Here is a 25,320-nt window from a genome sequence, read left to right as displayed (position 1 = left end):
GTGGCATGTGCTTGTAATCCCAGTATTCCGGAGTCTGAGACAGAGGGATCGCTGTTCCAGGACAGCCTCAGCTACTTAGCAAGGGCTTCTGCAACTCAGTGAGATTCAAAATAAAGAAAAAAAAAATAGGGCTGGGGGTATAGCTCAGAGGTAGAATGCTCCTGGGTTCTATCCCCAGTACTGAAAAAAAAAAAACCATAAAAAATAAATAATAAAAATAGGGCTGGGGGTGTAGCTCGGAGGTAGAATGCCCCTGGATTCCATCCCCAGCAGCAAAAAGCAAACAAAGAAATACGTGCTGGGGTCTAATTTCTGAGAGGTAAAATGCCTCTGGATTCCACCCACACTACCACAAAAACCAACAAACTGAGGTTTAGCTCAGAGGTAGTATGTCCCTGGGTTCAGTCCCTAATATGAATAAACGACCTGGGTGTGTGGTGGCGCACATCTATAATTTCTGTACTTAGGAGGCTGAGACAGGAGGATCACAGGTTCAAGGAGAGCCTTAGCAACTTCGTGAGACCCTGTTTCAAAATAAAGATTAAATAGGGCTGGGGTGTAGCTCAGAGATAAAACGCGCCTGGATTCAGTCCTCAGTACCACTAAATAAATAAATACAAAAGTTTATAATGGGGGGGGCTGGGGAATTAGCTCCCTTGTGGAGCTCTTTGTTCCACCCCCAGTGCCAGGAGAAAAAAAAAAAAGTTAGCTCAGGAATTCTGTCTTCTGAGTGCCTCCATCTGGGCTGTCACTGTCTGGAGATGGGTTGTTTTTTCTTTTCTTTCTTTCTTTTTCTTTCTTTTTTTTTTTTTTTTTTTCGGTACTGGGGATGAAACCCAGGGGTATTCTACCTCCAAGCTACACCCACTGCCCTATTTTTTATTCTTTATTTTGAAACCGGGTCTCACTGAGTTGCAGAGGGCCTCACTAAGTAGCTGAGGCTGTCCGCGAACCATGATCCTCCTGTCTCAGCCTCTCGAATGCTGGGATTACAAGCGTGCGCCACCACACCTGGCTTGGGTTTGTCTTTTCTATAGCAAGTGAGCACTGGCAAGGCGAGTGGGGGCCACTTGGCCACCTCTGTGTTCCCAGCACAGGATTGAGTTGACAGAGGAATTTCAGTAATTGTTTGGCTGGGTGTGGTGGCACAGGCCTGTAATCCCAGTATTTGGGAGGCTAAGACAGGAAGATCACAGATTCAAGACCAGCCTAAGCAATTTAGGGAGACTCTCAGGAACCCAGCATGACCTTGTTTCAAAACCAAAATAAGAAGCGGAGAGTAGTGGCGCACGCTTGTGATCCCAGCGCTTGGGAGGCTGAGACAGGAGAATTACACAGGTTCAAAGCCAGCCTCAGCTACTTAGTGAGGCTCTCAGAATCTTAGTGAGACCCTGTTTCCAAATAAAGTATAAAATAGGTCTGGGAGTACAGCCCAGAGGTAGAAAAGCCCCTAGGTTCCACGCCCAATACCACTAAATAAATAAATAAGCCAGGTGTGGTGGCACACACCTGTAATCCCAGTACTTGGGAGGCTAAGACAGGAGGATCACAGGTTTGAGGACAGCCTCAGCAAGTAGTGAGACTCTCATCAACCTAGGGAGACTCTGTTTCCAAATAAGAAATAAAATTGGGCTGGGGGCTTGAAGGTAGAATGCCTCTGCATTCAATCCCCAGTGCCACAAAACAAACAAAAATAGGGCTGGGAGTGTAGCTCAGAGGCAGAAGGCCCCTGGATTCCATCCCCAATAACACACACACATACAGAAGAGGGGTGAAGGAATGATTGGCGGGAATGCCATACAGGGGAAATTTTATTGAGAGCCGCTGCCGTCCTTTTCTACCTCTCCCCTCCAGGGCCAGGAAGGAAGCCAACAGGGCAAATACAAGGAATAAGTACATCTAAGGGGAAGCGGCTGAGGGAAGGGCTCAGTCATCCAGGTCCTCGTCCTCGTCCTCATCCTCGTGCTCCTCCTCTTCCTCCGTGGCGGCCAGGGCCTGCTCCTGGGCGGCCTTGAGGGCCTGCTCCTCCTCCACTGTGGGGTCGCTCATCTCCATGATCTCCGGGCCGCTGGGGTACTCCTGCTGAATGGGGGCTGGCAGGGCTGGGTTGAAGTTCTCGGGGCTATACTTGTGACCCCAGCCAATGTAGAGGTTCTCAAACTTTCTAGAGGGCCAGGGAGACACAGAACTTTCAGGGTAGGGGCCAACCACGGGCAGAGCATGTCTGCAGAGTCACGAGCGGAGGGGTGGACCTGGCCCCCCCCCCGGGGTTTCTCTGTTCATTTGTTCATTCGACACATACTTCCTGAGCACCTGTTCTGTGCAGGCCTGTGATGTTACCCACACACCCCCAATAGCGGGTGTGGCTGTCAGGCGCTTAGAATTTAGCTAGGGGAGCTGTGTGTGTTGGAGTAGGTCTATAACCCCAGTATTTGGGGGGCAGAGACAGGAGGGTCACAGACTTGAGGCCAGACTCAGCTCCTTAATGAGGCTCTCAGCAACTTAGACTCTCAGCAACTGATACCCCATTTCCATATAAAAAAATAAAAAACCAAAGCCGGGCGTGGTGGCGCACGCTTGTAATCCCAGTACTTGGGGGGCAGAGACAGGAGGATCACACAGGATTGAAAACAGCCTCAGCTACTTAGTGAGGCTCTCAGCAACTTAGACCCTGTTTCCAAATAAAATATAAAATAGGTCTGGGAGTATAGCCCAGAGGTAGAAAGCCCCTGGGTTCCATCCCCAGTACCACAATAAATTAAATAAATACCAGGCTGTGAGCCAGGTGTGGTGGCACATACTTGTAATTCCAGCATTTGGGAGGCTGAGATGGAAGGATTGCAGTTCACAGACATTCTTAGCTACTTAGTGAGGCCCCTTGCAACTCAGTGAGACCCTGTTTCAAAATAAAGAATAAGAGCTGGGCGTGGTGGCACACACTTGTAATCCTAACACTCAGGAGGCTGAGATCGGAGGATCGTGGTTTGCAGACAACCTCAGCTACTTAGTAGGCCCTCTGCAACTTAGTGAGACCCTGTTTCAGAATAAAGAATAAAAAATAGGGCAGGGGGTGTAGCTCGGAGGTCGAATGCCGCTGGGTTCCATTCCTAGACTCACACAAAGAATAAATAAATAAAAATAATAAAAAAAAAATAGGGCTGGGAGTGTAGCTCAGAGGTAGAATGGGCCTGGGTTCCATCCCCAGTACCACAAAAACAAACAAAACTAGGCTGGGATATAGCTTATAGGTAGAATGACCCTGAGTTCAATCTCCAGCAACACACACACACACACACACACACACACACACAAATGGAATAAAAATAAAAAGGGCTGGGGTGTAGCTCATAGGAAGAGCACCCCCGACTTCAATCCCCAGGACCAAATAATAATAAGTAAGTCTGGGTGTAGCTCATATGTAGGAATTTCCCTGGATTCAATCTCCAGTACCAAAAAAAAAAAAAAAGAAAAGAAAAGAAAAAATAATTTAAGCTCTAATACCACGATAATAAGTAAATAAAAAATTAATAAAATATGGCTGAGAGTGTAGCATGGAGGTAAAATGCCCCTGTGTTCAATCCCCAGTCCAAATAAATAAGTAAATAAAAGAATGACAGATCTCAGGCTCCATCCCAGACCAACAGAACCAAAATTTGCACCTTCACCAGATCTCAGGTGAGCCCGTCACACGCACGCGCGGTGTGGGAAGCTCCGCTCTAGAATTCCAGGATGTTCCTTCGGTCATTCAGCCTCTCCTATTACCTTTCTTTTCCTGCACAGTTCTGATCTGAGGCTGTTCTCCCCAGGAATCCTTCCCTGATCCCCACGCTGGTGGGCCCTGCACTCTCCTGGTGGCACTTATTTGACTTTGTCACAGGACGTTTGGTGGAGGGATGGGAATTTATTATATCATTAATGCCTGCACTTCTCCCACCCGCTATGACAGCACCCGTGTCTGCCTTTAAAACAAAGGGCCTGAGGTCTAGTACACATTTGGCAAATAACGACATTCAAGTTTTTTTTATAAAGGAGGTCTGTGGCAGGGTGCATGGGTGGGTTGGGTCGGTGGGAAATAGGATGGAGGGCAAGAGGGGCCCCAAGTGTGGTCTTTTGCTCTCAGAGATATTGATAACTAGGATACAGTTAGAATAGGGAATTTGGGCTGGGCGCGGTGGCACATGCTTGTAATCCAGATTCGGGAGGCTGAGACCAGAGGATCGTGATTTGTGGACAGCCTCAGCTACTTAGCAAGGCCCTTGCAACTCAGTGAGACCCTGTTTCTAAATAAACAAACAAACAAATAAATAAATAAACTAAAAAAATAGGGCTGGGCTGGGTGTGGTGGCATATGCTTGTAATCCCAGAGTTTGGGAAGCTGAGACAGGAGGATCACAGTTTGCGGACAGCCTCAGCTACTTAGTGAGGCCCTCCTCAACTTAGTGAGAACCTGTTTGAAATTAAATAATAAAAAAGCCAGGCGTGGTGGCACACGCTTGTAATCCCCGCATTTGGGAGGCAGAGACAGGAAGGATCGGATCGTGCAGGTTTGAAGCCAGATGTGCTGGCTTAAGAGATCCTGTTTCCAAATAAAAATATAAAATAGGTCTGGGGGAGTGTAGCCCGGAGGTAGAAGGCTTTCCAGGTACCCCAGTACCACCACCAAAAAAAAATAAATAAAAAAATAAAAAATAGGGCGGGAGGTGTAGCTCAGAGGTCGAATACCCCTAGGTTCCCTGCCCAGACCCGCAAAAATAAAATAAAATAAAATAAAATAAAATAAAATAAAATAAAAAGGCTGAGGGAGTAGCTCGAAGGTACAATGCCCCTGGGTTCCATACTCAGTACCGCAATAAAATAAAAAAATAAAAAAAGGATTTTAGCAGAAGCAAACATGCCTCTTCCCAGTTTCTGGAGCAGAGAAAAACAATTGCCAAGAATGTGTTTAAAGTAACAAGATTAGATGAAATCCCACCACAAGCCGGAATACTGCGCAGATCCACGTTGAGATGGAAAAGAAAAATCTACGCAGAGTCGTTCTGCCACCTGCTGGAAAGACCTGGTAGCGCCCGCGGGCGGCTCCAGACTTGGCCCCTAAAGGACGAGTAGAAGGGCTGGGATGTACCAGGGAGGGCCGGAGGGACCCGGGGGAGTGTGGGCCAAGCCCTGGAAGATGCGTGCGCGCGCGCGCGTGTGTGTGTGTGTGTGTGTGTGTGTGTGTGTGTGTGTGTGTGCGTGCTGGTACTGGGGATTGAGTTCAGAGGCATGCTGCATCCCAGCTACACCCCCAGCCCTTTTTATTTTATTATTTTTAATATTTATTTATTTATTGTGGAATTGGGGATGTAACTCATGGGCATTTTTCCTCTGAGCTACACCCCCAGCCCTATTTTTTAGTCTGTGTGTTTGTTTATTATTTATTTATTTATTTATTTATTTTTGCAGTACTGGGGGTGGAACTCAGGGAGGTTCTGCTGCCGAACGCCACCCCCAGCCCTATTTTTTATTCTTTATTTTTTTTTTTTTTATATTTGGTGGTACTGGGGCTCCTGAAAACCCTTCTCCCTCTGGGCTACACTCCCAGACCTATTTTTTTACATTTTTATTTGGAAACAGGGTCTCTTAAGCCAGCGCGGCTGGCTTCAAACCTGCACAATCCTCCTGTCTCAGCCTCCCAAGCGCGGGGGATTACAAGCGTGCGCCACCACGCCCGGCTTATTCTTTATTTTGAAACTGGGTCTCACTGAGTTCCAAAGGGCCTCACTAAGTAGCTGAGGCTGCCTGCCAACCACGATCTTCCTGTCTCAGCTTCCCAAATGCTGGGATTACAAGTGTGTGCCACCACGGCCGGCTCCCAGCCCTTTTATTTTTTATTTATTAAAACTTAGAAAACTGACAGGAGTAGTGGAGCACACCTGTAATCCCAGTACTGGGAAGGCTGAGACAGGAGGATCGCAGGTTCTAGGCCAGCAGCTTAGTGAGGCCCTCCACCACTTAGTGAGACCCTGTTTCAAAATAAAAAATAAAATTAAAAAAAAAAAGGGCTGGGAGTGTGGCTCAGAGGTAGAATGTCCTTGAGCTTAATCCTTAGTACGAAAAGAAAAAAAGAAAACTTTTGTTTTCAGTGGTTGACAACTAATAATTCACTTGAATATTAACATTTACATTATTCTCTAAAATAACACAGAGATGTACTGCTGCCCCAGCCCTTTTAATTTTATATTTTAGTTTGGTGCTGAGGATTGAGCACAAAGGCACTGTACCTCCAAGCTACACTCCCAGCCCTATTTTATTTCTTATTTGGAAACAGAGTCTCTCGCTAGGTTGCTGAGAGCCTTGCTAAGTTGCCAAGACTGACTTTGAACCTGTGATCCTCTTGTCTCAGCTTCCCGAGTAGTGGGATTACAGTGTGTACCGCCATGCCTAGCTCTAGCTCTTTAAAAAACTTTTTTTAGACGGCTGTGATGGCGCACATATATAATCTCAGTGCTTGGGAGGCTGAGTGAGGATTGCAGGTTCATAGCCAGCCTCAGCTATTGAGCAAGGTTCTTCACAACTTAGTGAGACCCTGTTTTTATTTTTTTATTTGTTTTTTTTTTTTTTTTGGTGGTGGTACTGGGGTTCCTGGAAACCCTTCTACCTCTGGGCTACACTCCCAGACCTATTTTTACATTTTTATTTGGAAACAGGGTCTCCTAAGCCAGAGCGCGCGGCTGGCTTCGAACCTGCGCGATCCTCCTGTCTCTGCCTCCCAAGCGCGGGGATTACAAGCGTGCGCCACCACGCCCGACTTTATTTTTTTATTTGGAAACAGGTCTCCCTAAGTTGCCGAGAGCCTCACTAAGTAGGTGAGGGTGGTTTCGAACCCAGGCTCCTCCCATCTCATCCTCCCAAATGCTGTGATTACAAGTGTGTGCCGCCACACTCGGCTTCTCCATTTCAAAATAAAAATAAAATAGGGCTGGAGGGTGTAGCTCAGAAGAAGAATGCCCCTGGGTTCAATCCCCATTTGGTACAGATATTTTTTTTTCCTCAATTTTGAAACAGAGTCTTAATTGCTGAGGGTCTCACTAAATTGCTAAAGCTGGCCTTGAAAACGAAAGCCTACAGTCTCAGATCCCATGTACTAGGATTATAGGCAGGTGCCACCATGCCCAGCGGCTTGTCAAAATTGTGGAAGCGACTGGTGGGAGATCCTGGTGGGGAAACTTTCTGCTCCATTGAAAGAAGATCCTCCCAACTAGAAGACCCAGGGACAGGAGTCGACCCCCAGAATCCAGGACTCATAGGGCTAGAGACGCTGCTTTGCAACCCACAAATGTTGCGTGGCCCTAGGCCAGTCCCTTCCCTCTCTGATCCTCCATTCTCACCCAAGGGGCCTACACCCTTGGCCTCAGTTTAGAGGCAGAGTCACACGATGTTGCTCAGGCTAGCCTGGAACTCTTTTATTAATTAATTAACTAATTAATTAATCTGCAGTATTGGAGATTGAGCCCAAGGGCTTTTTCCCTCCAGGCTATACCCCTATGCCTGTTTTGTTTGTTTTGTTTTGTTTTGTTTTGTTTGCGGGTCTGGGGATGGAACCCAGGGGCATTTGACCTTCGAGCTACACCCCCTGCCCTATTTTTTGTTCTTTATTTTGAAACCGGGTCTCACTGAGTTGCAGAGGGCCTCACTAAGTAGCTGAGGCTGTCCGGGAACGGCGATCCTCTGGCCTCAGCCTCCTGAATGCTGGGATTACAGGTGCACGCGCCGTACTCATCTCAGCCTGGAACTCTTAGGCTCAGATGATTTCCCCTCCTCAGTACCTGGAACTAAAAGCTCACTCCACTGGCCTGAGATTATTCCTTCCTTCCTTCCTTTTTTTTTTTTTTTAAAAATTTCTTTTCTTTTCTTTTCTTTTTAGTGCTGGAGATTAAACCCAGGGGCATTCTATGCCCTGGCTATGCCTCCAGCCTTTTTTTTTTTTTAGATAGATGCTGGTTCAGTTGCTGAGAGCCTCACTAAATTGCTGAGGCTGGCCTCGAAGCTGCAATCCTCCTGTCTGAGCCTCCCCAAGTACTGGCATTAGAGGCCTGGATTTCTTATTTTAGTCCTAGTGGAATCCCTGGGAGCTGAGTAAGGGGGTCAGTCCCGGGGCCCTCCTGAAAGACTCCTCCCCATCTCTGCCCACCCTGAGGAACAGTCCTAACGGGGTCTCCTTCTGGGAGGGACAGGGCGAAGACCTACTTGCCACTAGCGTAGGTGTAGGCACCTGGCCAGAGGTTGGAGCGCACGACAGCCACCGAGTACTGCGGACAGAGGCTGCAGGACAAGCGCGTGGTCCAGGGCGACAGGTGCATGATTTCTGCGGTGGGGAAGTGGAGAGGGACGTGAGTCAGGGATTCCCAGGCCCTGCATGACCCCCCCCCCCCCACCAGGTGTGGAGGTGAGGAAACAGCCCGAGGGCTGGCCGGGCACAAAGGGAACTGCAGCCGCTGACAGCGTGGGCGGAGCCTCTGTGACCCCGCCCAGGACGCGGGACGCCTGCTTCACCTCCATTGCAGGGTGGCGGTGAGGCCTGGCGACGGATGTCTGCAGCGGGGCTGCCGCAGCGCCTGGTCATTCTCCTCCCGGGCTGCCCATTGGTTTGGACCAGGCTGCCGCAGGCAGGGTGCGGGCTCTGGGCTCCCAGACTGAGTTTGGATGGGGGTCTGTCTGCCCCCCCAGCCTCGCCTCTCCTCCCTCTTCTCCCCAGGTCCTGTCCACTTATTCAAAAGCCAGCTCAAGCCTCGCCTCCTCTTTGGCGGGGAGTGGGGGGCTCCCTCACTATATCCCCCTCCCCCACGCCCACATGACACGTGACCGGGCAGTGCACAGGGAGGGAGGCAGTGTTGTGATGCCCATTTAACATTTGTGTGAGTGTGTGTGTGTGTGTGTGTGTGAGAGAGAGAGAGAGAGAGAGAGAGAGAGAGAGAGAGAGAGAGAGAGAGAGAGAGAACGACAGCCACTGGGTACTGAGAGACAGAGAAATACGATAGAAAGACAGAACCCAGGATCATTTTGTCCCTGAGCTGCCAGACTTATTATATTGCAGTAGTGGAGAGCTATACCGTCAGCCCCTTTTTTATGTTTTATTTTGAAACAAGGTCTCATTAAATTGCAGAGGGCCTCACTAAGTACCTGAGGCTGGCTGCGAGCCTGCAATCCTCCTGTCTCAGCCTTCCAAATACTGAGATTCCAGGTGTGAATTGCTGTGCCTGGCTTGTGATGTTTTTTTTATTTTTTATTTTATTTTATTTTTTATTTTTTATTTTTTTTTGGTGGTACTGGGGTGGAACCCAGAGGCTTTCTATACTCCCAGACCTATTTTATACTTTATTTGGAAACAGGGTCTCACTAAGTTGCTGGGAGCCTCACTAAGTAGCTGAGGCTGGCTTCAAACCTGTGAGATCTCCTGTCTCAGCCTCCCAAGCGCGGGGATTACAAGCATGCGCCACCACGCCCGGCTTGTTTTTTAAAATTAATTGATTGATTGATTAATTTTGCCAGTCTGGTGAGGGAACTCAGGGGCATTCAATCTCCAAGCTATAGCCCCGCCCTCATTTTCTTTATTCTTTCTGTGTGTGTGTGTGTGTGTGTGTGTGTGTGTGTGTATGTGTGTGTGTGTGTGTGTGTGTGCTGAGGGTGGGACCCAGGGGCTTTTCTACTTCCAGGCTATACTCCCAGACCTATTTTTTATACTTTATTTGGAAACAGGGTCTCACTGAGATCCTGTTGCTGAGAGCCTAAGTAGCTGAGCCTGGCTTCAAACCTGCGATCCTCCTGTCTCAGCCTCCCAGCACTGGGATTATAAGCGTGCGCTACCACACCCGGCTTATTTTTTAGTTTTGAAACAGGGTCTCACTAAGTTGCAAAGGGCCTCACTAAGTAGCTGAGGCTGTCGGTGAACAACGATTCTCCGGTCTCACCCTCCCGAATGCTGGGATTACAAGTGTGCACCGCCATGCCCGGCACGCGATGCCCGTTTTATAGATGACAGAGCGGCTGAGCCCGGGCGGTGGAGATGACCTCAGCAGGCGGCCTCTCCCTCCCCCTCCCAGGTGAGCGCACAGCTGAGGAAGATCCTTACCCGCATCTTCCGACAGCGGCGTGAGCAGCGGGGGCCCGACTTCCTGCTCCACCTCCTCCAGCCCCTCGTCCGCCTTCTCTTCCTCCTCCCCCAGCTCCTCCTCCTCCTCTGTCTTTTGCAAAGGGTTCACCCAAGTGCAGCGGCCCTGGGGGTGGGGGTGGGGTCAGGTGGCACCTCCAGGATAGGACCCAGCCTGCTGGGATGGGGGGGAGGTGAAGGGCCAGGCAGGATGAAAGCATCCGTCCTGTCCTGTGGGCAGGAGGGCAGGGTTAGTCCCGCAGGCAAGGAGACCTGAGAGAATGAGCCCAGAGACTGTCATGGTGAGCTGGGCTGCCTGCCTCCTGCGGACTGTGACCCCCATTCACTCACTCGCTGATTCCTGGGGTCACATGTTTATTGAGCATGTACTAGATGTAAGACCTGCTGGGGTGCTGGGGACACCTCTGTGTGAAAAGACATCTCAATATCTCTGTCAAGCTGGGGATGGTGGTAGGTGCCTGGAATCCTAGTACTTGGGAGGCTGATAAATCCTAGTACTTGAGAGGATCATAAATTGAAGGCCAGCCCCAGCAACTTAGTGAGACTTTGTTTCAAAATAAAAAAAGACTTGGTCCTATTTTATAGCTCAGAGGTAGAATACCTCTGGATTCAATCCCTAGTACCAAAACAAAAAAACAAGCCGGATGTGGTGGCGCAGGCTTGTAATCCCAGCATTTGGGAGGCTGAGACAAGAGGATGGTGGTTCGGGGACAGCCTCAGCTACTTTGTGAGGCCCTTTGCAACTCAGTGAGACCCTGTTTCAAAATAAAGAATAAAAAAAAAAAAAAATAGGGATGGGGCATAGCTGGGTTTCAACCCCAGTACTGCCAAAAAAAAAAAAAAAAAAAAAGCTCTGCCGGCTGGGCATGGTGGCACACACTTATAATCCCAGTATTTGGGAGGCTGAGATAGGAGGATTCCAGGTTTGCAATGAGCCGTAGCTACTTAGTGAGGCTCTCTGCAACTTAATGAGACCCTGTTTCAAAGTAAGGGATAAAAAATAGGGCTGGGGGTGTAGCTTGGAAATAGAATGCCCCTGGGTTTCATCCCCGGTAACACACACACACACACACACACACACACACACACACACACACAGAGCTCTGCCCTCCTGCAGCTGACTTTCTGCATCTTGAAGTGGAGAGTGTGTGTCTCTCTCAAATTGTCGTTGAGTTCCAGGAGACACTGAAGAGCCCGAGGAGGGGGGGTGTTGTCTTCTTCCTGGTCCTGAGAGTCGAACTCCGTGCCTTCCTACCTCTGAGCCGCACCCCCACCCCCATCTTTTTTATTTTTTTATTTTGCGGGTCTGGGGATGGAACCCAGGGACATTTGGCCTCCGAGCTACACCCCCAGCCCTATTTTTTTATTCTTTATTTTGAAACAGGGTCTCACTGAGTTACAAAGGGCCTAAGTAGCTGAGGCTGTCTGCGCACCACGATCCTCCTGTCTCAGCCCTTCTCAGCCTCCCAAATGCTGGGATTACAAGCGTGCACCACCAGGCCCGGTTTATTTTTTTAATTGGAAACAGGGTCTCGCTAAATTGCTTTGGCTGGCCTCCAACCTGTGCTCCTGTCTCAGCCTCCCATATACACGGATTACAGGATGTACCACCAACCCAGTTGATTTTTTTAAAATTTTGGAGCAAGGTCTCCCTAGATGGCTGAGTATCTTGCTGAATTGCTGGTAGAGGTTGCAATTCTGCAATTCCTGCGGTTTCAGCCTGTCAAGGACGAGGATCACAGGCGTGCGCCACCATGCCCAGCTCAAGCCTGAAAAATTCAAACCGCCCAAATGCATCTGGCCCCCAGGGCTTCTTCTGAGGGGATGGTCAATCAAAGCCAAGCCGGTGGAAGGGAGGCGGGCAGGGGTGGAGGTTACTGAGCATGACACCTGGCAGAGGGTAACACCCGGCTCCTCCCGGGGCCCGGGCCGCGGGCGCTCCAGGCTCGACCCCGCCGGCCGGGTGCTCACCTGCGGCAGGATGTGCTGCGTGTGGTGCACCCAGTTGGCCATGGAGTCGACCAGCTCCAGCACGGGGATGCCCTCGAAGTCGGGGTTCTCCTCGAAGGAGTCGCGGCCCGCGCCGCCCTCCTCCTCCTCGTCGCCCTCCTCCTCGCCGAACTGGTAGAAGCCGAGCGGGCTGATGTGCGTGGCGGCCGAGATGCGCGCGATCTGGGCGCGCAGGTAGTTGGCCTCGTTGCCGGGGAAGGGCGGGTAGCTGACCACCGGCGCGTCCAGGTGGCCGGTGAAGAACTTCTTGATCTTGCGGGCCTGCACGATCTGCGCGGGCGTCACGTGCGGCAGCCGCGTCCAGGGCCGGCCCGGCTCGTTGCACACGAAGTACAGGTACTTGTTGGCGCCCGTGCGGCTCTCCTCCTTCGGGATGACGGGCGGGGGCTTCCACGTGGGCTTGGGGATGGCGTCCACCACCTTCTCCTCGTCCTCCTCGCCCTCCTCCTCGCCGTGCGCCTCCAGGACCTCGCCGCCCTCGATCAGCTCCTCCACCTCCTCCTCCTCGCCCTCCTCCTCGCCCTCGCGGAACTCCACCTCGGCCACCAGGTAGCTGCGGCTCAGCCCCAGGATTTTGCCCCAGAAGCGGCACGTGTGGATGGGCTGCTGCTCCACCAGCTGCTTCAGGGCCAGGAAGACGCGGAAGCTCTCGACGCTGCTCAGGCCCACGCCCGCCTGCTCGAAGTAGAAGGCCGTCTCCATGACGTTGGGCACGGCGGTCTCCGCCTGCGGAGGGATGGGCGGAGGGCAGACCGCGGGGGCCGCAGCCCCGCGCCCCGGCGGCTCCCGGAGCCCGAGCTTCGGACTCAGGGCCCCCGGTCCTGATCAGTGCGATGCAGGGGGGGGGCCAGGGGCGGAAACCCCTGGACACATTCCTTGAAGAGGCTGTCCCTTTATGGGAAGGAAAAGGCAGGGGCCTTCATCTGTCCCCCTTCTCTGTGTGTGTGTGTGTGTGTGTGTGTGTGTGTGTAGGTAGAGGGGACTGAACCTGAACCGGGACATTCTATCGCTGAGCTATACCCTCAGCCTTAAAAAAAAATTATATATATATGTATGTATATGCATGCACCGGGCGTGGTGGCGCATGTTTGTAATCCCCGCGCTTGGGAGGCTGAGACAGGAGGATCGCACAGGTTCGAAGCCAGCCTCAGCTACTTAGTGAGGCTCTCAGCAACTTAGTGAGACCCTGTTTCAAAAAAAAAAAATATATATATATATATATATGTATGTATGTATATATATTCCAAATTAAAAAAAAATATATATATATATATATATATATATATATATATATATATATGTCTTGGAGTATAGCCCAGAGGTAGAAAGCCTCTGGGTTCCACCTCCAGTACCACACACACACACAATATATATATATATATATATATATATATATATGTATATGTATACGTATACATACATACATATATACATATATATGTGTGTGTATATATATACATATGTATGTGTGTGTGTGTATATATATATATATATATATATATATATATATATATATGTTACTGGGGATTGAACCCAGGGGCATTCTACCTCCAAGCTATACCCCCAGCCCTATTTTATTCTTTTTTATTCTTTTGAAACAGAGTCTCACTACGTCTGCTGAAGCTGGCCACAAACCTGTGGTCCTCCTGTCTCAGCCTCCAAAGTAATGGAATTATAAGCACATGCGACCATGCCCAGCTCCTCTTTTATTTTATGTATTTATTTAATTTTTGGCGGTCCTGGGGCCTGAGCCAAGAGGCATTCTACCTCTGAGTTACAATCCCCAGTACAATTTTACTTCTTATTTGGAAGCAGGAGCTCACTGAGTTGCAGAGGAACGCACTAGGTACCTGAGGCTGGCTGCAAACCTGCCATCCTCCTGTCTCAGCCTCCCAAGCTCCTTTGTTCTTTCTTTCTTTCTTCCTTTTTTTTTTTTTTTTTTTTTTTGCGGGAGTGGGGATGGAACCCAGGGGCATTCTACCTCCGAGTTACACCCCCTGCCTTATATTTTAGTCTGTATTTTGAAACCAGGCCTCACTGAGTTGCAGAGGCCTCACTAAGTAGCTGAGGCTGGCCAACAACCTTGATCCTTCAATCTCAGCTTCCTGAATGCTGGGATTGCAAGCATGCGCCACCACACCTGGCTTATTTATTTATTTACTGTGCTGCTTTTTTATTATTTATTTATTTATTTATTTATTTATTGGTGGTACTGGGGATGGAACCCAGGGGCCTTCTACCTCCAGGCTACACTCCCAGACCTATTTTATATTTTATTTGGAAACAGGGTCTCTTAAGCCAGCAAGGCTGGTTTTGAACCTGCACGATCCTCCTGTCTCTGCCTCCCAAGTGCGGGGATTACAACTGTGCACCACCATGCCCGGCCTGTGCTGGGGTTTGAACTCAGTGCCTTTCTACCTTTGAGCTACATTCCCAGCTCTTTTTTATATTTATTTATTTATTTATTTATTTATTTATTTATTTATTTATTTATTTGTGGTACTGGGGTTCCTGGAAACCCTTCTACTCTCAGACCTATTTTATATTTTTACTTGGAAACAGGGTCTCTTAAGCCAGCCACAAGATCCTCCTGTCTCTGTCTCCCAAGCGGGGATTGCAAGCGCCTGCCACCACACTGGGCTTCTTTTTTATTTTTTATTTTGAAACATAGTCTTGCTAAGTTGCTGAGGCTGATCTCCAACCGGCAATTCTCCTCACTCAGCCTCCCAAATACTGGGAATACATGCAAGTGCCAGAGGCTAAAATAGAGCGTGTGTGTGTGTGTGTGTGTGTGTGTGTGTGTGTAGGGAACCCAGGCCTTGTGCAAAGGGGCAAAGGGATGCTTTACCGCTGAGCTACATTTGTAGCCTCAGCCTGTAGCCCTCTCTCTGCTGCCCAGCGTTCCGCCTTGACCCCTGTCTGGAGGGAGAAAACACAAACCCCAAGCCAGGCTTGGTGGTGAACCTCATAATCCCAGTGTATGAGAGGCTGAGACCAGAGGATCCAAGGCTCAAGGCCAGCCTCAGCAAGAAGTGAGACTCTCATTAACCTAGCAAGATCCTGTTTGAAAATAAAAATATTATAGGGCTGGGGGTGTAGCTTGGAGGTAGAAAGCCCCTGGGTTCAATCCCTAGTACCACATACACACAAAGAAGCACAAGCCCTAGCCCGACATTCAGGGCCCCCTGAGGTCTGGCAGCCCCCTTGAGCGAGGCGCTGACCGCTGTTGTTTCTGGCCTCAGCAGAGCTGCGGGGCCTCCGCACTGGCTCACTCACCACCTCCTCCTCCATCTCCTGCTCGCCCTCTCCGCTGCCGCTCCGTCTGAACAGCGCCTTCTGCTTCTCGGCCATCTCGTAGGTGGGCTGCATCTCAGGGTCGTCCCGCAGCGTGTCCAGCTTGGGGTGGAACCACTCCGACTGCGTGGTGCGGTTTAGGAAATCCAGGATGGACAAGGGGTCCTCGGGCCGCTGGTTCAGGATCTTGGTCAGCAGGTTCACCAGGTGCTCGTACCTAGCTCCCGCAAGCAGGAGGGGGTGGAGGGGACACCATTCTCAGCCATCGAAACAGCTGCTGTGCCTGGCTCTGCAGACACAGTGGAGAACAGAAAAGGCCCCTGTCCTGGTGGAACTGATGTTCAGATGAGGGCGATGGTCGTTAATTAAGGAGGCAGAATATATAGCAAGCTAGGTATGGGGTGATAATGTCTGTTGAGACTGGGGACTGGGAGCGGCAGGCATGGGAGACAGTGTGCGATTTTCAACAGGGAGGCCAAGCCGGACAAGGTGGCACAGGCCTGCAATCCTAGTACTTGACAGGCTGTGAGAGGAGGATCCCAGGTTGTAGGTCAGCCTCAGCAACTCAGTGAGGCCCTGTTTCAAAATAGATAAGCCAGGCATTGTGGTGCATGGTCGTAATCCCAGTACTTGAGAAGCTGAGACAGGAGAATCAGAGGTTCAAGAACAGCCTTAGCAAGTAGTGAGATTCCATCAACCTGGCGAGACCTTGTTTCAAAATAAAAATAAAGCCGGGTGTGGTGGCGCACGCTTGTCATCCCAGCATTAGGGAGGCTGAGACAGGAGGATCGCGGTTCACGGACAGCCTCAGCTACTTAGTGAGGCCCTTTGCAACTCAGTGAGACCCTGTTTCAAAATAAAGAATAAAAAATAGGGCTGGGGGTGTAGCTTGAAGGTATAATGCCCTGGGTTCCATCCCCAGTACTGCAAAATAAATAAATTAATAAGCAAATAAATTAATTACAAAAATAAAAATAGGGCTGTGAGGGTAGCTCAGAGGTAGAATGCCCCTAGATTTAATCCCCGTTACCATTAAAATAAACAAACAGCCGGGCGTGGTGGCGCACGCTTGTAATCCCTGCGCTTGGGAGGCAGAGACAGGAGGATTGCACAGGTTCGAAGCCAGCCTTGCTGGCTTAAGAGACCCTGTTTCCAAAAAAAAAAAAAAAAAAAAGCATAAAATAGGTCTGGAGGTGTAGCCCGGAGGTAGAAGGGTTTCCAGGAACCCCAGTACCACAAAAATAAATAAATAAATAAATAAATAAATAAATAAATAAATAAATAATAGGGCTAGGGGTATAGCTCAGCGGTAGGGTAGCTATAACAATAATGAATAAATAGGAGGATGTGCAAGACCTGCCCAGGTGGCATTTAAACTGAGATTGGAATAAAGAGGGGGTAAAGCACGCAGATTTGGTGGGGAGAGTGTTTCTGTCAAAGGAAATAGCAGGTAGATACGTCTTGAGACATGAGTCTGACATAATCTTGATACTAAAACTCCAGAATACAAGAAGGAAGGGTCTGAGGCTGGGTTCGAACCTCTGCAATCCTGTCTCAGCCTCCCAAGTGTGGGGATTACAAGTGTGCGCCACCACGCCCGGCTATTTTATATTTTGAATCAGGATCTCACTAAATTGCCAGGGGAGACCTTGAATCTATGATCTGTCCTGGCCTCCCAAGTACTAGGAGGCCATGTTTGCCACCACACCGGGCTACCCAGTAATTTATTTTTCTTTCTTCCACTTTTTTACATTTTGTGTGTGTGTGTGTGTGTGTGTGTGTGTGTGTGTGTTTCTGGGGATGGAACCCAGGGGCTTTCTACCTCTGGTCTACACTCCCAGATCTATTTTATATTTTATTTGGAAACAGGGTCTCACTAAGTTGCTGAGAGCTTCACTAAGTAGCTGAGGCTGGCTTCAAACCTGTGTGACCCTCCAATCTCAGCCTCCCAAGTGCAGGGATTACAAGCGTGCGCCACCAAGCCCGGCTTCTTAAACTTTCTTTCTTTTTTTTTTTTTTTATGGTACTGGGGTTCCTCGAAACCCTTCTACCTCTGGGCTACACTCCCCGACCTATTTTTATTTTTTTATTTTATTTTTTTTTTTTTGGTGGTACTGGGGTTCCTGGAAGCCCTTCTACCTCCGGGCTATACTCCCAGACCTATTTTTACATTTTTATTTGGAAACAGGGTCTCCTAAACCAGTGCGCGCGGCTGGCTTCGAACCTGTGCGATCCTCCTGTCTCCGCCTCCCAAGCGCGGGGATTACAAGCGTGTGCCACCGCGCCCGGCTCCCCAACCTATTTTTATACTTTTTATTTTGAAACAGAGTCTCTAAAGCCAGCAAGGCTTGCTTGGAACCCATGCGATCCTCCTGTCTCAGCCTCCCAAGCGGGCGGGGATTACAAGCTTGTGCCACCGGATTCTATTTTTTTATTCTTCACTTAGAAACAGTGTCTCACTGAGCCGGGCATGGTGGCGCATGCTTGTAATCCCCGCACTTGGGAGGCTGAAACAGGAGGATCGCACGGGTTCGAAGCCAGCCTCAGCTATTTAGTGAGGCTTTCAGCAGCTTAGTGAGACCCTGTTTCCAAATAAAATATAAAAAAGGTCTGGGAGTATAGCCCGGAGGTAGAAAGCCCCTGGGTTCCACCCCCAGTACCACCAAAAAAAAAAAAAAAAAAAAAAAAAAAGAAACAGGGTCTCACTAAGTTGCAAAGGGCCTCACTAAGTAGCTGAGGCTGTCTGCAAACCTTGATCCTCCTGGTCTCAGGCTCCGGATATTCTTTTATTTTGAAACAGGGTCTCATTGAGTAGCAAAGGGGCTCACTAAGCTGAGGCTGTCCACGAACCATGATCCTCCGGTCTCAGCCTCCCAAATGCCAGGATTATAAGTGGGCACCACCCAGTAATTTCTACAAAGGATGATACACCGATTAAACTGGACTAAACCAAGCAAATTTAATTGGTGCACACCAATGCCAGCACTTGGGAAACTGAGACAGGAAGATGTGCTGGTATTGGAAAATTGCTTTAGTATTAAATTCCAAAATGTAAAAAGTAGTCAGGGCCTGGGTGCTGCGCAGGCACTCAGCCAGGGAGGGGGCACCAGCTTTTAGAATGCAGAGTTCCCCCCTGTCTTTGCCCTTCATCCTAATGATTAACCTATAGTAAAAGTCTTAGCGATAAGTAATGCCTTTAGCCCTAAAACTATATAGAGGCGACCAGCGTCTCTGTCTCCCTCCTCTCCTCTGTGGCCTGGCTAGGTGTAGGAAAGGTAAGCTCCGTGTGCAGCTTCGAAGCTCCCATAGTTGATGAGCAACCAATACTGCCCGATACAATAGAGGCGAAGGCCAGGCAGAGCCTTGACCCCGCACTCAGTAAGTGCGCTGTCCAGAGACAAAGAGGACCACCTGCCTAAGGAATAAGTTACCAGCCCACTGCCTTGGGAACGCTGATAAGAGACCAATACAAAAGCTACTAAAAGGCTGGGGACTGAAGGGGGGTCAGAGATCCATTTTCAGGCTCTCCAGCATGCCTGCCAGCACGTTGCTTTTTCTTCTCTTCTCTTTCTATTTCTCATTGATTTTGTGATAAAGACTTGTTAAAGGTGCACCGAGCTGCCTATTAGTTTTAAATTTTCTGTTCAACAAACTCTGTTGATTTAAAAAAAAGAGCCCACAGCACCATGTAAACTGTAACAGAGGATTACAGTTTTGAGGCCAGGCTTGGGAATTTAGAGAGACCCTCAGTGACTTAGCAAGACTCTGTGTTAAAATAAAAACTAAAAAGGGTTTAGCTGGGTGTGGTGGCGCATGCTTGTAATCCCAGCATTTGGGAAGCTGAGACAGGAGGATCCGAGTTCGCGGACAGCCTCAGCTACTACTTAGTGAGACCCTCTGCAACTTAGTGAGACCCTGTTTCAAAATAAAGAATAAAATATAGGGCTGGGTGTGTAGCTCAGAGGTAGAATGCCCCTGAGTTCCATCCCCAGTACCACAAAAATAAATAAATAAGAATTTAGCATGTGGTGGCACATGCTTGTAATCTCAGTACTTGGGAGGCTGAGACAGGAGGATCAAGGTTTTGTGACCAGCCTCAGCTACATATTGAAGCCCTCCACAATTTAGTGAGATCCTGTTTCAAAAAAAGAAAAAAAATAGGGCTGGGAGCCAGGAGTGGTGGCACATGCTTGCAATTTCAGTATTTGGAAGGCTGAGAGAGAAGAATAGCAGTTCTTGGACAGCCTCAGCTACTTAGTAAGGTCCTTTGCAACTCAGTGAGACCCTGTTTCAAAATAAAGAATAAAAATAGCCGGGCGTGGTGGCGCACGCTTGTAATCTTAGTAGTTGGAAGGCTGAGACAGGAGAATCGCGGGTTTGAGGATAGCCTAAGCAACTCAGTGAGACTTGTATCAATTTAGCGAGACCCTCTCTCTAAATAAAATAAAGTAGCATGAGCCAGGTGTGGTGGCGCACACTTGTAATCCCCACGCTTGGGAGGCTGAGACAGGAGGATCGCGCAGGTTCGAAGCCAGCCTCAGCTGGCTTAAGAGACCCTGTTTCCAAATAGAATATAAAATAGGTCTGGGAGTGTAGCCCGGAGGTAGAAAGCCCCTGGGTTCCATCCCCAGTACCACACACACACACACACACACACACACACACACACCTACACACACACAGGAGCTATGATGTAGCTCAGAGGTAAAATGATGCTCCTGGGTTCAATCCCCAGTTCCACAAAAAAAAAAAAAAAAAAGAATCTAAGTTCAATCTCTAGTACCAAACACACACACACACACACACACACACACACACAGCTAATAATAAGATTTCAAGACTAGACTGACATTAAAATTATCTATTAGCTGGGCGTGGTGATGCACACTTGTAATCCCAGTACTTGGGAGACTAAGACAGGAGGATCACAGGTTTGAAGCCAGCCTCAAAACTTACTGAGACCATTTCCAAATAATAAAACAAAAAGGGCTGGGGATGTAGTTCAGAGGTAGACTGCCCCTGGTTTCAACTCTTAAGTACCAAAACAAACAGAAAACACAACAGAACTGCAATAGCAGATAATATGTATGTTATTTTAATTTTATTGTTTTATTTTTTTATATTTTGCAGTACTGGGGATGGAACCCAGGGCCATTCTACCTCTGAGAGACACTCCCAGCCCAATTTTTTTATTCTTTATTTTTAAACAGGGTCTCACTGAGTTGCAAAGGGCCTCACTAAGTAGCTGAGGCTGTCTTCGAACCATAATCAGCCTCCCAAATGCTGAGATTACAAGGATGCACCATCATGGGCAGCTCTTGATTTTTTCTTTTTTTTTTTTTTTCGGGTCTGGGGGTGGAACCCAAGGGCATTTGACCTCCAAGCTACACCCCCTGCCCTATTTTTATTCTTTATTTTGAAACAGGGTCTCACTAAGTTGGGGAGGGCCTCACTAAGTAGCTGAAGCTGTCTGCGAACCGCAATCCTCAGGTCTCAGCCTCCTGAATGCTGGGATTACAAGCATGCACCACCACGCCCAAGTCCAGCTCTTGACTTTATTTTTGCTGGGGATGAAAACCAGAGCCTTACCCAGGGCTAGGCAAGTGCTCTACCACTGAACTACACCCCCAACCTAAGGTGTGTGTGTGTGTGTGTGTGTGTGTGTGTGTGTGTGTGATATTGGGCATTGAACCCAGGGGTAGTCTACCTCTGAGCTAAACCCTCAACCTTTTTTTTTTTTTTCTAGTACTGGGCATTCTACCTCCCAGCCTCATCCCCAGGCCTATTTTTTTATTATTTTGAAGCAGGGTCTCACAAAGTTGCAGAGGGCCTCATTAAGTAGCTGAGGATGTCCACAAACCTGTGATTCTCCTGTCTCAGCCTCCCAGGTACTGGGACTACAAGGTTGTGCCACCACACACGACCTATTTTTTTTTTTTTTTTTGTACTGAGGTTAGAGCCTAGGAATATTCTACTTCCAAGCTACACCCCCAGCCATTTCTATTTTTTGCTTTGAAACAGGGACTCATTAGGTTCATAAGAGTCACAAATTGCTGAGGTTGTCCTCGAACCTGTGATCCTTCTGTCTCTGCCTCCCAAGTACTGGGATTACAGGTGCACCCCACCACACCCAGCTTCAAGATAATCTATCTATCTATCTTTCTTTCTTTCTTTCTTTCTTTCTTTCTTTCTTTCTTTCTTTCTTTCTTTCTTTCTTTCTCTCTTTATTGTGGTACTGGGAATAGAACCCAGGGGCATTCTACCTCTGACACCTCCGGCCCTATTTTTATTCTTTCATTTTGAAAACAGGTCTCACTGAGTTGCAGAGGGCCTCACTACGTAGCTGGAGTTGTCCGCGAACCACGATCCTCCAGTCTCAGCCTCCCAAATGCTAGGATTACAAGCATGCGCCACCATGCCTGGCTTTTATAACAACTTTTTTTTTTTTTTTTTTTTTTTGGTGGTACTAGGGGTGGAACTCAGAGGCTTTCTACTTCTGGGCTATACTCCCAGACCTTTTTTATATTTTATTTGGAAAAAGGGTCTCACTAAGTTGCTGAGAGCCTCACTATGTAGCTGAGGCTGGCTTTGAACCCGTGCGATCCTCCTGTCTCAGCCTCCTAAGCGCGGGGATTACAAGCGTGCGCCACCACACCCGGCTTTTATAACAACTTTGATTCCCACTCTCCAGGGGAAGAAACGAAGGCTCAGGGAAAGTTGAAGTCAGATGGCACAATGTTGGCACAGTAGGTTGTTCTCATTTTTTTTTTTTTTTTTTTTTTGGTGGTACTGGGGTTCCTGGAAACCCTCTACCTCTGGGCTATACTCCCAGACACCTATTTTTTATATTTTTATTTGGAAACAGGCTCTCTTAAGCCAGCGAGGCTGGCTTTGAACCTGCGCGATCCTCCTGTCTCCGCCTCCCAAGCGGGGGGATTACAAGTGTGCGCCACCACGCACAGCTAGGTTGTTCTAATTCCAAAGCAAGTATATACATCATCTGCTGTGTGGAAAGTTTTCTCAGGAGTCTTGAGTGTGGTGGCGGGCCCTCAGTGGAGCTGAGGAGGCTAAGAAGTGAGACCAGGCCTTTTCCTTCAGGAAGGAACCCTGATGTTGTTGAGAGCTGAGCTTTGTTGATGGGACACCAAAAAAAAAAGTTGCTTATTTTTGCAGTACTAGTGATGGAACTATACCACTGAGATACATCCCCAGTCCATTTGATTTATTTGCTTACTTGTTTATTTTTGCAGTACTGGGGATTGAACCCAGGGGCATTCTACCCCCAGCCCTATTTTTTAGTCTTATTATTTTAGAAACAAGGTCTCACTGAGTTGTAAAAGGCCTCGCTAAGTAGCTGAGGCTGAGCCAGGCGTGATGGTGTGCACTTGTAATCCCAGCATTCAGGAGGCTGAGACCAGAGGATTGCAGTTTGCAGACAGTCTCAGCTACTTAGCAAGGTCCTCTGCAACTTAGTGAGATCCCGTTCCAAAAAAAAAAAAAAAAAGAAAGAAAGAAAGAAAGAAAGAAAGAAAGAAAGAAAGAAAGAAAGAAGGAAAGAATAAATATGGCAGGGGGTGTAGCTTGGCTGTTTAATGCCCCTGGGTTCCATCCCCAGACCCACCTACACACACAAAGTAGCTGAAGTTGTCTGATTTCAGCCTCCCGAATGCTAGGACTACAAGTATGTGCCACCATGCCTGGTTTCCCAGCCATATTTTTAAATTTTTATGGTATTGGGAATAGAACCCAGGGGCCTTCTGTCTCCGGGCTATAACCCCAATCTTTATAAAGAATAAAATGCTGGGCATGGTGGTGCAGCTTGTAATCTCACTGCTTGGGAGGCTGAGACAGGAGGATTGCACAGGTTCGAAGCCAGCCTCAGCTACTTAATGAGGTTCTCAGCAACTTAGTGAGACCCTGTTTCCAAATAGAGTATAAAATAGGTCTGGGAATATAGCCTGGAGGTAGAAAAGCCCCTGAGTTTCAACCACAGTAACACACACACACACACACACACACACACACACACACACACACACAAAAAAAAAAAAAAAAAAAAAAAAAAAAAACCAACCAACCAACCAACCAAACAAACAAAAAACCCCAGGGACTCACTAAGTTGTGCAATGTCTAAGTAGCTGAGACAAACCTGTGATCCTTATCTCTCAGCCTCCCAAGTACTGGGATTACAAGTGTGTGCCACCACGCCTGACTGGAATAGAACCCAGGGACATTCTACCTCTGAGCTACACCCCAGGTTTTGTTGTTGTTGTTCTCCTCGTCCTCCTCCTCCTCCTTCTTTTCTTGCAGTATTGGGGATGGAACACAGAGGCATTCTACCTCCGAGCTACATCCCCAGCCTTATTTTTTAGTCTGTATTGCAAAGGGCCTCACTATATCTGAGGCTGTCCAGGAATTGTGATCCTCCTGTCTCAGCCTCCCAAATGCTGGGATTACAAGCGTGCGCCACCACGCCCAGCCACAGCCCTATTTTTTATTCTTTATTTTGAAACAGGGTCTCACTGAGTTGCAAAGGGCCTCACTAAGTAGCTGAGGCTGTCCGCGAACTGTGATCCTCCTGTCTCAGCCTCCCAGATGCTGGGATTACAAGCGTGCACCACCACACCCGGCTTCCATTTTATTTTTTGGAACAGGATCTTGCTAAGTTGCCCAGGTTGTCCTGGAACCTGCCATCCTCTTGTCTCAGCCTCCCACATGTTGGGATTACAGGCACATGACAACATTCCCAACTGCCATTACCAGTTTTGACATTTATTTCCATCTCTTGGGATGTATACTTAATGAGTACCTAATGGAGGCTGACAGGTATACTGTGAGGGTAGCTAGGTGGCTCGGGCAAGTACCTTCCTCAGGCAGAGAGACTGAGTGGGTAAGAAGAGGGCGTCGGGAGCCAAATCACTTGTTTTGGAATTCTGCACAATTCCTTCCCCAATTCCTTGCCAAGATTGTCAGAGCTGTCAGTGGTTTCCGTGAGGACACCCCCCCCCCCATCCCTGTGACTCAGACCCCAAAGCCTGAGGCAGAGCCTTGGCTAGGGCCTCTCCTTGCCAGGAACCCACCCTCCACACTCCTGGCCCCTCTCACAGGCTGAGGTCGCAACTGACGCTGGTCTGCAGCAGGTAGGCCTTGGCATTCTGCACAGCTAGCTCCCGCGGTTCAGGCTCCGGCACCTCCATGCCAAAATGTGGGAAGCCCAGTTCTGAGGGTGAGAACTGCAGGGTGGGGTCATCCTTTAGGTAGGGCCCATGCTGGGTGCCTTGGTTGAACTGCTGGTCTTCTCTCTGGTTGGTGTTGGCCCCAGGGTCCTGGTAGATGTGGGCCTCCAGCGGCTGGAAGAAGCCACCCTGGTCCTGCTGCAGCTGCTGCAGCATGAGGTTGGTGGTGAGTTCGCCAGGCTGGATCCTGTCCTCGCTTAGGTAAGCAGAGGTCTGGAACTCAGGGGGTAAGCTCACATTCAAGAACTGGCTGTCTGTGCCCCCCGCTGGGCCTTCCTCTGTCTGAAACTCAGGCAGATTCTCACTTGGGGGCTGGTTGCCCCCCTGCGACCAGCGGGGTAAGAGGGTCTGGGTCGTTCGCAAGTCCTGACTTAGCCTACTGCCCCGACTGCTCCGATGCTGGGTCTGCTGCACCTGGTCGGACCCGGCCTGGGACAGCGAGGGCTCCCGACTGCGCCGCCGCTCCTGGGCCTGGGAACTCCTCCGGCTCGACTGCTGCCGGTCCTCGGGGTTGGGCGGCGGGTCCCCCATGGCTCAAAAGGGGATGCAGGTGTCTAGGAGAAAGGCTTGCAGACAGGCTGCCAGACCAGTCGCCCGTAGGAGTCTCCCGCTGCGGGCTCTCAGGATCGGGGA

At 49.1% G+C, this 25,320-nt stretch overlaps 1 protein-coding gene across 1 annotated transcript; it reads right to left on the bottom strand.

Moving 5' to 3' along the window:
* Positions 1-1,926: 1,926 nt before the first annotated feature.
* RSPH6A (radial spoke head 6 homolog A) lies at positions 1,927-25,218 on the bottom strand (the record flags this gene model as incomplete). Its single annotated transcript, XM_080703613.1, has 6 exons — positions 1,927-2,164; positions 8,227-8,344; positions 10,109-10,253; positions 12,119-12,883; positions 15,434-15,668; positions 24,557-25,218. The coding sequence occupies 6 exons, from the start codon at positions 25,216-25,218 to the stop codon at positions 1,927-1,929; spliced, it is 2,163 nt and encodes a 720-aa protein (XP_080559739.1).
* Between the last annotated feature and the right edge of the window lie 102 nt (positions 25,219-25,320).

Source organism: Muscardinus avellanarius (genome assembly GCF_963383645.1).
Source record: "Muscardinus avellanarius genome assembly, chromosome: 10".
Classification (NCBI taxonomy): domain Eukaryota; kingdom Metazoa; phylum Chordata; class Mammalia; order Rodentia; family Gliridae; genus Muscardinus; species Muscardinus avellanarius.
This window is presented reverse-complemented; position numbering and strand designations above follow the sequence as displayed.